Source organism: Gopherus flavomarginatus, chromosome 14 (genome assembly GCF_025201925.1).
Source record: "Gopherus flavomarginatus isolate rGopFla2 chromosome 14, rGopFla2.mat.asm, whole genome shotgun sequence".
Taxonomy (NCBI): domain Eukaryota; kingdom Metazoa; phylum Chordata; order Testudines; family Testudinidae; genus Gopherus; species Gopherus flavomarginatus.
In genome coordinates this window covers 7,203,092-7,216,176 of record NC_066630.1, presented here as the reverse complement: position 1 = coordinate 7,216,176, position 13,085 = coordinate 7,203,092, and the positions used below count along the sequence as shown (strand labels likewise).

General features: G+C 42.4%; 2 protein-coding genes across 4 annotated transcripts in view; both read right to left on the bottom strand.

Annotated features, from left to right (window-relative positions):
- Positions 1-2,676, bottom strand: part of LOC127033945 (dual specificity protein phosphatase 22-A-like) — a 45,149-nt gene extending 42,473 nt beyond the window's left edge. The window contains exons 1-2 of one of the 2 annotated variants that reach the window (XM_050922202.1): positions 2,308-2,676; positions 2,092-2,167 (exon numbers count right to left, since the gene is read on the bottom strand). In XM_050922202.1, the coding sequence (XP_050778159.1) occupies positions 2,092-2,112 (21 nt within the window). In that variant the 5' untranslated portion in view covers positions 2,113-2,167; positions 2,308-2,676. The remainder of the gene's footprint in view (positions 1-2,091; positions 2,168-2,307) is intronic. The other variant, XM_050922203.1, reaches the window with a different exon arrangement.
- Positions 2,677-6,031: 3,355 nt separating this feature from the next.
- Positions 6,032-12,992, bottom strand: LOC127034417 (cytochrome c oxidase subunit 4 isoform 1, mitochondrial). Of its 2 annotated transcripts, none has more exons than XM_050923242.1 (5): positions 12,875-12,992; positions 11,002-11,075; positions 9,250-9,417; positions 7,099-7,230; positions 6,032-6,307 (listed from the first exon to the last, which is right to left on the bottom strand). In XM_050923242.1, exons 2-5 carry the CDS (start codon positions 11,072-11,074, stop codon positions 6,171-6,173), a joined length of 510 nt encoding a protein of 169 aa, XP_050779199.1. In that variant the 5' UTR covers position 11,075; positions 12,875-12,992; the 3' UTR covers positions 6,032-6,170. The 2 variants fall into 2 exon arrangements, with proteins under 2 accessions (XP_050779199.1, XP_050779200.1); XM_050923243.1 differs by having other exon boundaries at positions 9,250-9,414.
- Positions 12,993-13,085: the final 93 nt, after the last annotated feature.

Genomic DNA, 13,085 nt, shown 5'->3' with positions numbered 1-13,085 from the left:
TCCAGACCTGCTCTGTCATTCAGTCTGGTTTCTGCTAAATCAGAAAAGTTTGCAGTTTGCGTGATGCAAAATATTAACTTATCAGAAAAGCCCACAGTCAAACCCTCTACACTGTCCCCCTGGCTTATAAATATTTAAATGTCATAGAGCTGCTTAAATTATTTAAATCTACTCTATATGCTTCTACAAATTATCACTAAACTCCTGATCTCTCATATAGAAACTTGGATACTAAAATTAAAACGTCAGTAAATAATCATTCCACTGGCAACTCAGTGCACTTGTTTTCTGTCCTGTAGAAAGGCTGAGATCTCTCCCTGAGGCTGCTGCAACATGAGTCATCCCACTTCTTCAGCTGCTCCTTCCTCTGGCTATGGACACAAAGAGGAAAGCCATGCTCTCTCCTTTTCATCTTCTGGCTTAGTCACTGCTGCAGAGCCAATACCTGCCCCTGGAAACTTATCCCTTCCCCAGAGATTTGCCCTGTTACCTACAACTCAATCTGCTACATCTCAATGTCTTCTTTTGAAAACAGGAAGAACAGTTCAGATGTATTTTTTACTTAGAACTTCTGTCTTTGTTACAATAACTTCAAAGTACAGCTATATTATCCCCATAAAAGTCCAATAATTATGTATAATAAACCCACTTACCAGTAGGTGAGGCCCCGACACACCTTAGGGTAGAAAAATCTCACAAAAGAGGGGAAAAATAATTCCTAATAATTAATCCCATTTTGAACCTGCAGGATCTAACACCACAAGATTTAACAGTGGAATGGGTCCCCAAAATGTATAAAAATATGTATTATTTGATTCTGATGGCTCTGTGGAGTTACGGAGCTCTCAAAAGAGTAGAAAAGGACTTGAAAATGACTCTGAATTAGAAATCTGAGTTCTGTATTAGTGTTGATGCCCTATGGATAACAAATACCTACTCCCCTCTCTGGGAGATAAGAGTGCTGTTAGCAGAGCACTGGATCTGCGAGGGTAGCAAGTCCCCAAATACTCTGCCCTGATCTTCCCCAAAGCTTGGGAGTTTTCAGTTCCAAGGTTTCGATTTGAAGCCGTAAGACATAAGCCCCAGTCCTGAAAGGGTGCCCCCTGCAGAGCTCTTATTGCAGGACCAGGGCCACAGTTTGTCCAACGAGTGACTATTTTCAGATCCAGGCTGTGTTTGGAGAAGTTCTCATAAAACAAACACCCCAGCCTTTCTTGCAGGGACGCCAGCCATCCTGTTTGTGAAACTGGTGTTACAGCACGATGCAGCAGCATGAGCACAGGGTGGCGAGAGTCTGTGCTGATCCGGTGTCTCTAATTTAGTTCCAGGATCTAATTTTAAATTAGATAAGTCATGCCTCTCCCAGTTATTTAGGGACACGAACAGTAATCGATCCTTCCACTGCCTGCACTAGGGTAACAAACACCCCATAAAAATCTACTCTCTCTCCCAATGAATCACAGCCAGGTGAGAGCAACATACCAAAAATACATACAGCTGGCTAAAAAGTGGGGAAAATACAACCTCACTCCCTCTCACATGGGCACAATAGTGAATTAGGGTTTAATAGGCTAAATGGATTGGTGAGTACTGGCTCTAGAGATGCTAATGGTGTGGAGTTCTTATTACCCCAGGAACAAGAAATGAGGGTTCAGACCCAGTCTAACTTTAATTTTTTTTCCTAATGGTTTTATCACACCCTTCCAGGAAATTATGTATTTGTACTGTGGTAACACCTAGGAGCTCCAGTCCTGGATCAGGACTCCATTTTGCAAGGTGATGAACAAACAGAGAAAAAAAGACAGTCCTTACCCCAAGGAGCTTACTGTCTAGGTATAAGCAACCCAAAGATCCTTGCTTGTTTTAAAAATGATAGTCTTTAAAATCTCTCTTCTTATCCCAGGGAAAATTACAGTAAGCCTCTAAGCTGTAAGAATATTACAGGGCATAGACGGAAAAGACTTATCACATTTAGAGCATCCCCTCTTTCCTACTGGCCAGGGCAGTAGGCTGGACAGGAGTAAAAGGTTCTTCATAAGTGTCAGGGTTCCTGCCTCAAATGCAAAAGCTACAGCGTTGAGGTGCGTGTACCTTGCTCATTCCAGTCCCCATGACAGCTCTTTCCCAAGGCAAAGGGCACACGTCTCTTCTCAGTAACCAAGACTCTCTGCAAACAAACAAATCAGGACAGTGAGATCTGCCTCCTCCAAAAGAACAAACCAAAGCTGTGTGTGCAGCTGCCAAGAGGCAAGAGCGGGACGCATGCACTAGGCAGGAGTTTACAGAGCCCTAGCAAATTCAGCTCACCTACCAGCTGCAGCAGCTCTGCTTAGTTCTCAGCGGGACGAGGGAGCACTGAGCACTACAGCCAGTCCAGGGCAGAGTGGATGAAGGAAGGTTCCCAGGATGTGTGTGGCTCAGGTTTCTCTTCTGGATTCCCTGTCCCCCTGGGGACTCTCGCATGCACAGCTGCTCTGAGGAAGCTTTTGGAGCTAGTCATTCATTCATCTCCATGCAGAATTGTGCCTTTCCCCCTCTCCTTTGCCCGTTCAGGCCTGCTGGAAAGGAAGGTGCTCAAAAGCTCTGTGGTGGTGAAGAAATGTAGCACAGGAAGAGGATTTAAATATTTTAGTGAGACACTGTCTGTGCTAGTGCAGGACAAAGCAGCAGCAAGCTGATGCAAATTCCCAGGGCATTAGGCAGGACACCTACCCGCATGCAGTTGGCTATTATCCCCACGGCTGCTCCTTTCACTTGACAGACAGTTTAAGTCTCCCTCCCTTCCCCCACTGCTTTCCCTTCACCATCCACTCCAGGCATCTCTGTTCACTGCTCTCCCCAGTGCTTCATGGCACAGCTGAGCTCACGTGGTGGGCAACATTCTGCTAAAGTGCTGCCTGGACTATATCTCCTACAGAACCAATTCATTTCTCTCCTTTTTTAGGGCCAGATTCTATTCTCTCAAGTGACAGTCAGACAAATCTCCACTGCTACAATGATCAACACCCCTTTCAAGACCATGGCTTCTACACATGCTTATCACAACATGTGGTGTACGCTCTCAAATGAACTCGCATAGAAAAATGATAGAAGATAAAAACACCACAACACCTGGGTGAACACTTTTCACAAAGCAGTCACTCTATCTGACCTATCAGTCCACATCCTCAAAGGAAACCTGCACAACATCTTCAAAACATGAGCCTGGGAGCTTACATTCATAACTCTGCTAGACACTAATAAAAATCATGGACTGAAGCGAGACTCCAGTTTTATGGCTGATTACAACAATCAGGGAATTAACCCCGAATGCTGAGTTACTATAACTAACGGCCCTTCCTTTCCTCCCTATGACTGAAGGGGTGTTAATGGGCCACTTCACCTTGAATGATCCCTTGGAATATGTTAACTGCTGCTAAACAATCTGTTCACCTTGTATTTCCCAGACCAGAAGAGCTCTGTGTAAGCTCCAAAGCATATCCCTCTCAGCTGTGGAGCTACTCCAGATTTACAGAGAAATACAGTCAGAATTTGGCCCATGATATTTAAATGACTTTTTTTTTTTTTTTTTTTTTTTGCAAAGGGGGAGGAAAGATGTTTGAGTAATTGAGCATGTATTGGGGGTGAGGGGGGAAAGTGGGTAATGAGTCAATCTATCAACCCCTCCAAGGAGGCCGAAACAAAACTCTCTTCTGAAGAGGCACAAAATTATTTTTCACTTTGAAAGTCAAGTAGCATCCATCAGAGGCCCTTAGCACTAAGAAAAACAAAACAGCAGCAGTTCAGCATAGTAATTAAAACCTGGCAATCAAATAGCTACACTCCAGCACTGGATGGAAAGTCTGCATTACCCCCTAAATCATCATCTTCAAAACCAGTTGGATTCTCTGGAAACAATAAAATGGTACAGACCTAATTCTAATTCCCAAAACAGATGGGAAGAGAAAAAATGACAGTGCCTCTATTTATGCTGCAAAAAAAAAAAAAAAAAAAAAAAAAATACTGAATTGACATGACCTATGAAAGACACCATCACTGCTTCACAGGATCCTGACAGGTGCTTTGAATTTCACTGTCATCATTCTCTTCCAAGCTTAGAGTCAGGAGCAATAAAATTTTGCTGTCATATTTACCACTGCAAAACTGACCATACCACAGTCACCTCTGTGATATACGTTCCAATAGTGGCAGCCCAGGGTACATAGATGGAGACATTTCAAAATGCCCAAAGGTGAGTTTGGTACACAACTTCCCTTGAAAGTCAATAGGAGATGGGCATCTGCCTGCCTTTGAAAATCTCCTCCTAATTGTTTTATTAAATGCATGTTGAAAGGTTCCTTTCCTGAAATAAAGATTGACCCCTTGACCTCTGCTAGGGCAGGCATTGGATATGCACAAGGAAGAGACCAGAAATTATTTGACGTTTAGGTTTCTCTCTGACAAGCCTCACCCCAGCACAGGAATGCCAAACATGTAACTGGCTTTAGAAACAGGACACCCTCTTGCGAAGGGAAAGCACTGTCTCCTAGTTTGCAGGCAGGGAAACAGACAAAGGAAGTTAAAACCAACACTTAAAATAAAAATAAACAAACCCACTCAAGTGTGGTACCCAAAAATTAATGTGCACAAACCAAGACCACCTTTAAATATTTTGGCCTGAAGACTTCCACAGAAATTTTATGGCACAGGTCACTGTCAGGTGTCTCCCTAGGAAAAATACAGCAGCTACAGGACATAGAAAGTGACCCCAGAGGTGGCTTGCTCCACAATGCCATTAGTACTGATCAAATATCATGATGTATTATGGGGCACCGATTAGCTACCTTAGGATCTGTTTAACACCAGTCACCGTGGTATCTAAGCACTTCCCCCTGCCCAGCTGGACACACTGTTTTCACATCTAAATTGCTTCACATGTTATTCCATTGCTGCAAGAGAAAGATTGTGAAGTTGGAATGCGTTCAGACCAAGTTTAGGTAAATACAAAGGGATTTTAGGTAAACAGCTCATTCCTATTGGATAAAGTATTACTCATTTCTAAAAACTTTAGTGTTGCTGACGTTCTTCCAGAGATGAAGAAGTGATCCATCTACATGGTCACCCTCTAGGATGAGAGGCTGACTAAGTATTAAGAGTGTATATTGAAATATAGTCAACGCCACATCTTGGATATTTCTCTTCTCCCTTAAGTTTTGTTAATTTGTATTTAAAAAACAAAAAAGACCAGAATAGTCCAGGCCCACGCACAGATGAGCTAGTGTCCTCTCCTTATCCCTCTCCTTATCCCACTTTATTATAAACTTCCTCTGCCCTCCAAAAATGACAGTATAAATATGGAAATGACCATGGGTCAAAATGAAAACAGAGATCAGAAGCTAGACAGTGAAAATCCTCAGCCAAGTTCCCTTTAAAAAAGGAGGGGGTAGGGGGGCAGGAGTTACATTGAAATCTGTCAAGCTACTGTGTTCTGCCTACTGAAATTCTATCTGTGGGACAAAGATAGCTTCCAGGAAAGCTGCAGTGGGCTGTGATCTGCTTGTACTGAATGCAGTTCAGATCTTTATGTAGCCATACTGATTTCTGGCTGTGCAACAGAAACACTTTAGATATATTTTCTTGAGACTGTTTCTGTTAAACCCTTGCAACAAGAATTCCAATTGCTTTGTACTAATGAAAGATAAATCACTGCTTACCAGTAGGACTTCCAGGGCCAATGGCTTAGATAAAAGCACCTAGTACACAGCAGCACGATACTTCGCTATTTCAGTAAAATAAGTGAGGATGAGGTCATGTACTGGGGCTTTTTTAACTGCATTTTTAATTTTGGTGTTATTCTCTGATAAAATGAGACCCCCTAAATTAAAAGTAACTGGCAACACGGGTGTATCATTCCCTTTTACTGAACCTGTAATGCTGTACCATCAACCCATGACAATACAGTAAAACTTAGAAAGAGACTTTGCCCCTTCGCAAACTGTACTAATCATTACAGCCTACACAACTGGAAGCATTTAAAATCAATACAAGAAACTTTCAAGTAAACCAGACATTTATTAGCATTTATATTTAAATGGAATTTGTTCCAGTACAGAAGCAGTGAGGTCATATGTAGGTAATGGAATCATTTAAAATTCAAGTGGACAGCAGGTCCAGTGATCCCAGGAGTGATTTTACTTCTTCCATTCGTTCTTGTCATAGTCCCATTTGGCCGAGAAGCCCTCGACCGGGTTAACTCTCATATCCAGCATTCTCTTAGTCTGCATAGCCACCCATTCTTCAGAGAAGGTGTGAGGAACAGGACCATAAACTGCAATTCAAAATTCAGTTGGGATTTTATTGTGACACAACAATGTTCAAAGCCATCTATTTGTTCTCATTAAAAATGCACTTTTATCAATTCAAAGCTCATAATGCACAACCACTGAATAAGTCCCATAAAATCTATTTAGTTTCCTGCATGAATTCTAAATATCCAGTTACAGATTTGTTGATTAGCAAGGATGCGGTACAAAGGGGCAGTCTTCTCCTGTACCTCACCTCATTAGCAGGGAGATGCAAGAGGAGTCCTGCCAACTCACTGTTGCAGGTGGTTCAGTTAGTCACTCTTAACCTCCATCACAGAGAGCAGTTATCTTTGGGAGAAAAGATCTGAGCTGGGCAGTTCTGAGGGTTAGAGGACCCCTAGCAGCAGCCAATCATGTTGAGAAGGATTGGGCTGGAGTCTGTTATACAGTTCTTAGTTTTCTTGTAAATAAAGCCAGACTCTCAGAAGAGGGTGAGTTTTGATTCTCTAGCGTGGAGACTGTTTTGAAGGAGGAAGGGAGAGCTGTGTGATCACTAGTACACATATATGGTTTCCCCAAGCACATCTGATTAAGATTCCGGGATGGTTAAGCTATTTATCTGCTTAAAGCCAATAGGAAAGAACCTAAGTAGAAACCAGTATGACTTAAGGTTTCAGCACTTCCTCAATCACAGTGTCTATCAACATCATACAAGATTTGGAGTTCTAAGCACAGTTTATGGCAGGAAAAAATTTTTGTTTTAAACTGAAAATAGATGAGCTACTTTGTAAGATTAAAGAACACATTCACTTACCATACAGTCTCTGCCAAATGATGATAAAGGCAGTGAAGCCAAGGAAGAAAAGCACACCACCAACAACAGTCTTCCACTCATTTGACCCCCTATTCATTTCAGCAAAGGTCTCACAGAATTTGATACGATACACTGAAAAGGAGAAAGCACCTATCTTTTTTACTGCATTATTTGCAAGCTACACAAAAGAGTTTTAACAACTAGCACATGACTCCTGAGGCTGAACATATATTTTACAGAAACTACAGTACATTTGTTAGAGTCTAAAAATATTCCAAAAACCTACTAATCACTTATTTTCTCCACAAATTTATAGATAGTGGAACCTAACTGTGCCATATCTATTTTAATCCCTCTTTTCAAACAGTTTATTCAATGGTATGAAACACTCTGCTTGGCAAAGAAGTGGCTGAAATCCTTGTGCATGCAGACTGCGAGGTACGGAATATATGGAGAGGATACTAATTTGTAGAGCAGTTCTAAATTGCACAGAAGTTGTAACAGCTTTTCAGTACTATACCATCTTCCACACACAGATCTCATGGTACTCTGCAAACATTAAGCTTCATCACACCTCTGAGTTAAGACACTATGTTTAGCCTCACTTGTAGATGGGGAAGTCAAGGCACTAGAGTCATTGTGTGACCTTGGAGAAGGTCACAGAGTGAGTGACAGAATCAGGAATAAAATCCAAATCTCCTGACTCCCTGCATGGTTTTTTTGTTTTAACAGGAATTGTCTCGTGGCTAATCTGGGGGCTGAATTGCATTTGAAGTTTTTTAAAAGGCTATTTCTACTCTGCTAAAGAGTCTTAGTTCTGTCTAAGGTATCTTGAAAAATATAATTTAAAGTGCTTATTGCATATGTAGAGAAGCTTCAGAAAGACAAACATATTACATCTTACAATGCTGAAGTGACATAAGACTCATGCCACTGGAAAAGAGGATATGACAGTACACATTGTACATAGATTCCAAGCTGTTGGGAACCCTCACAAGATACCTCAACACAACAGACTGGTATAAAGATACAGTTTCACCTGCACCTCTAGATGCCTGTGTGTCTACGTCTGAGCTTTAGCCAATAATGTTAAGGTTTAATATTTTACTAATCACAGACTAATAGTATGCAAATATTTCAGTTCTGTGCTATATACTTTGCAATTAATATCAGCTGCTGTCAGCAACAAGCAAAAACAAATGATATTTCCAGCCATTTCCCCATTATAGAATAAAGAATCATACAATGTAATTCAGTTTTTTTTTTAATTACATAAGCAGAGGAGTTGAGAGGTGTTAATGTTCTCCACTACCAGTATGAAACCTGGGTTTCACCAGCTTCCTTCTCCTTTAGCCAGCAACTTAAGTCTGTGGGAGTTAAGAAGTGCCTTTGACTGCTCAGCAGTGACCCTTCCACCTGAAGGATTCAGACACACAGATGGTAGCTACAAAATGGGTGTAAAGTAGAAGGGGGGAGGGGAGGAAGCAGAAGCTTCTAAAGCTCTAACGAGAGCAAGAGGATTCTCAGAAAGCCAGAGTAAGCAGTAGGGCAACATGCACAGCTTGATATCCTTGACTACAGAATACAGCCTAAGCTCTTTATAGCTTAAGTTGGGAATCACAAATGAGCAGTTATTTCGGAGCTCTTAAGATCAGCTATCAGTTGGCTGAAGTAGTTGGGACACCCCAATGTGAAGGAGAGAACTTGCAGGGCGATTCTGAAGTAACCCCAAGACACTGTATCTACACCACTATTTGCTCACAGAGTTATCTTTACATAACTCTACCATGGGGCCTTTATCAATGAGTTTAAGCATCAATGTGTGCCCCAGGGGGTTAAAAAAAGGCAAGCCTTTGAGATAATTAGGACTCAAGACTGTTACTGCAGATGACTGACACTGCAATCAGATTGGGGAGCTTCTGCATACAGAAGAGTTCTAATGACTTCAATGGGGCTCCAAACTGACCCAAGAGTCTCTACCCACACAGATCCATGAGCAGGATCAGGGCTTAAGACTAGAGAGCTGGAGGTTTCCTTCTTTGTTCATCTGTTTCCTGAGTGATGTCCATCAATACTGTATGCACAACAGACTAGATTACATCATCCTCGCAGCAGGGCTGTATTTTATTTTTCAGTACCCTGAGTACCTACATCCAACCTTCTCATCAATGGAGAGGGCACTCCATGATGCCTTTTCCTTTTCTTTCAGGGCTTTCTGCTCAGCAGAGAGATTCCTTACGTATTCCAGTTGAGGCAGGGGAATGTCACGACGATCAATGTAATTTGGAAGACTGAAGTCTTCCACTTTCGCAACACCTGCTTAAGAGATAAGAAAGAGTCAAATGTACATATGTGCAGATGCCAAAAGTATCAGGAGAGCATACCTGAACTTCTAAGGTTCAAAAAAATGCCAAGTAAGAAGTTTTAAAGGGGAGAAATGCTTCTCTGATTTTGTAAACTACTATTGTTATAAGAAACACCTAAGATTATTATAATTTAACAATTAAAAGAGTAATTCTTTATCCAATTTGTGTACTGTGTGTGTATCACAGCATCAGAGGAGAGATCTGTTTTTTTAAATACCCATTAGTAAACATTTTCAGACTACAAAAATTGGCAAAGGGTCTCAGAGAAATTTGTAATGCCTGAAACTACTTTTTCCCTCCCAAAATTTACTCTATTTAAAGTTCACAATCTCCCTTTAAATATTTAGAAAGCCCTCAAGTTATATTTTCCTACACAATTTCATGCAATTACCCTGTCTAGGTTCTATTAATCCAATATCCCTCAAGGGCTATTGTAGTTCTGTGATGCCATCTACTGGTGATGGCACAGATTATCAATTAAAATTTCTTGCTACTGGACAAGTAAAGCCTGGTCTACATTAGCAAATTAGGTCACTTTAAATCTGTAAGGGGTGTGAAAAATCCACATCCCTGAGCAGCGCTGCTAAGCCGATTTAACTCCCTGTGCAGACTGCACTAGTTCGACAGAATTCAGGTGCATCTGTGCTGAGGCAGTTTTTTTATGGCTTGTCTACACAGGCAGTTTACAGCGCTGCAACTTTCTCATTCAGGAGTACAAAAAAACACCCCCCTGAGCGCAGCAAGTTTCACCCCTGTAAAATGCCAGTGTAGACAGTGCACTAGCACTGAAAGCCTAGCTATGCCCCTCATAGCCTCTCCCAGCACTTTGCCGCAACTACACAAGCCACGTTAAAGAACTGCTGCGACAGCACTTTAAGGACTTGTCTACACTGGCACCGTTAGTGTAGACAAACTCTAAATCAGTGTGAGTCACCACTCCTTGATTTGGTTTTTGCTGCCTCGTTTCTACAGTCACTGCTTGATATTTGCATAATATCCCATCCTCTCCAAACACACTGAAGTTTGAAATGCCCAGCCTGTGCTGGGTCAATAAACAATATCCTTAAAGTACCAAATTACAAAAGATTTCCAAATAACAATGTGCTGCCAACAAACCACATTTGGCTCTCATAGAAATCGCTGTCATAGCAGAGCTAGGTCAGTGTTCAGAACAATCACAGATCACAGTGTACTTTTATCTCAAGTTTTCAGAGAAATTTAATAGTTCAGCTTATAAGAACATTGATAGAGGATAAATTGCATTTTTAATGACCATTGTTACAAAAATTCTTTAAGTGCAATTTTGTGATCCTCTTGTGAAGTATTTCCAAACACTTTATTTAAAAAAAAAAACCACCAGCTTTTTCTGTTCAGAAGACTTTCCAATCTTTGCTATTTGTACCAGTGATTAGCTTGGGCTTTACAAACGCTTGTTTTTACAAAATTTAAAGCCGCTCATAATGAGCGATTTAAGAAGAGGCACATAAAATGTTAAGTTACTTCTGTGGTCATATTTAAAATGAAACAAGTTACCTACCATGTCCTCTCAAGCCGATGGAGGTGGAAATGGCACGCTTGCCAATTAAGCTAAATGCCCTAGAAGCCAACATTCTAAGGGAAGAAAAGATAGAAAATCATCAGTTAAAAGATGTCAAATTCATAGATACAATTGGAAGAACGCTGTCCTTCATCTACTAGTATATAGCAATGCAGTTGAAGACCAATGTGTTTTTTTCCAGGCTTCTTCTCCAAAGAAATCACATAGTTGCCAAAACCCCCTCAACTCTTTCATGACCTTTCAACAAACCAGGGTTTATGGGCAGACGGGGTGATAAGAAGGAAAGAGATTTCAGATGCAATCCTGGAAGGGGAAGTTACAAATAATTAAGATTATTATTTCAATAGTTGCAAAATATACCCTAGTCCTTTGTGCACGGAGTCATTTCAAGACCTACTAGCAACAGAAAAACTAGATTTTGATTGACAATAGAACAAGCATCAAAAAAGGCATAATACCAGTGGTCAGTGTGAAGATGAGTATTTAATATATTTTGCCTGTGTTACTAAAACCCCTTAAAAATAATTTTAAAAATTTATTTCAGCTTTAGTAACTTATTTTTCTCTCTACTTTTCATTCCTCAGCTTAACTAATGAAACTAGATCAGTTCTCTGTAAACAAGGTTGAAACTGTTTCTCACTTTGCACTACCAATATGCTGCTGTTTTAGGGGTTTCAATTCTGTAGGCAAATAACATTTTGAGGAGAATGTGATGAAGACATCTTGACAAATCAATAAGATACATTTAGAAAAATCCTAGACACCTTATTCAGTGCTTCCCAATGAATCCCAAATACTGTATAGTTAAATGTATTGGTTCAGGCCAGATTGCTCACTCTCTTCATGCGGTAAGTCCTTATTAAATGTTTTCATGACCCCCCCCCTTACATTTACTATAAAAAAGTAAACAAAATAATATGCCTATATAATTTGTGTATGTTACCAGAAGCTGACAGAATGTGTGACCTTGAGAGGCAAAGGTGTATGGGGAAGAGAAAGGGCTAGCTTGTCTTTGAATTATTGTTATAACATTTTCAGTGCTGTCCAACACCACTCCCCCCATCCTTTCTGCGATGGGCGGGGGGACAAACCACTGATGAAAAACACTGATCTAAGACTAAAGTAAACATGGATTCTAGTCTGAGTATGACTCAGACTGGGACTTGAGTAAGTTACAATCTCTGTGTTTGTACCCTACTCAACAGAAGCATCCCAAACAAAAATTCATTTATGTTTCCAAAATGCCGGGATACTACACTAACGGGAGCACGGAGAAGGCAATAAATTAGGACATCTCCTGTCTAGCAGGCAGCTCTCTGGAGCAGGGACGGTGTGTATTTTGTGTCTGTCCACCACAGATCAGCATTCAACTATTAAATCCTCTCTTCCTGGCAGGCACCTCACCGCCACCCGATTAGGGCTCAGTTCCCAGCTCGATCTCCCGGGCCCGGCCTCCCGCAGAGCTGGCTCTGCGGCGCCACTCGGCCTCTGCCTTGTCCCGAGCAGACCCGCCAGCGCACGGGGAGCCCGACCGTTACCTGCCCGCAGGGGTGGGCGGGGCGGGAAGCAGTAAGCGGAGGCCGCAGGGGCCTGTGAAGCAGGACAAGACATGGGGGGAGGGTCATGGGGCACCTGGGGTGCAAAGGGGCCCCCACCCCCTACATGGCCCTATAACAGCCCCGGGCCCCAGCGTGTCCCCTCGGCCAGACAGCGCTTCCTTCCCCCCAGCTCCCCTTCCCACCCGGGACACCCCTCCCCCACCGAGCTCCCCTCCCCCACACAGGGATGGATCCGGGCGGACCCTCCCCCTTCCACAGAGGCGGAGTCTGACCCGGCCCAAGGCCTCGCTCACCCGCCGCTGCCAACGACCTGGCGACCGTCCTCTACGCGGCTGCTGTGCCGGACACGGGAGAGAGGCGAGACGGAAACGCTCTGGCGCACTGCCCGCCGGGATAGTGGAGGAGTGAGCTGCGGTTGGAGGGAAATAGAGAGCGCCGCGCCGCGGTGCAGAGTGGGACGTCGGCGGACTCCCGCCCCCTCACTGTCTCTGGGGGTGCTTTGCG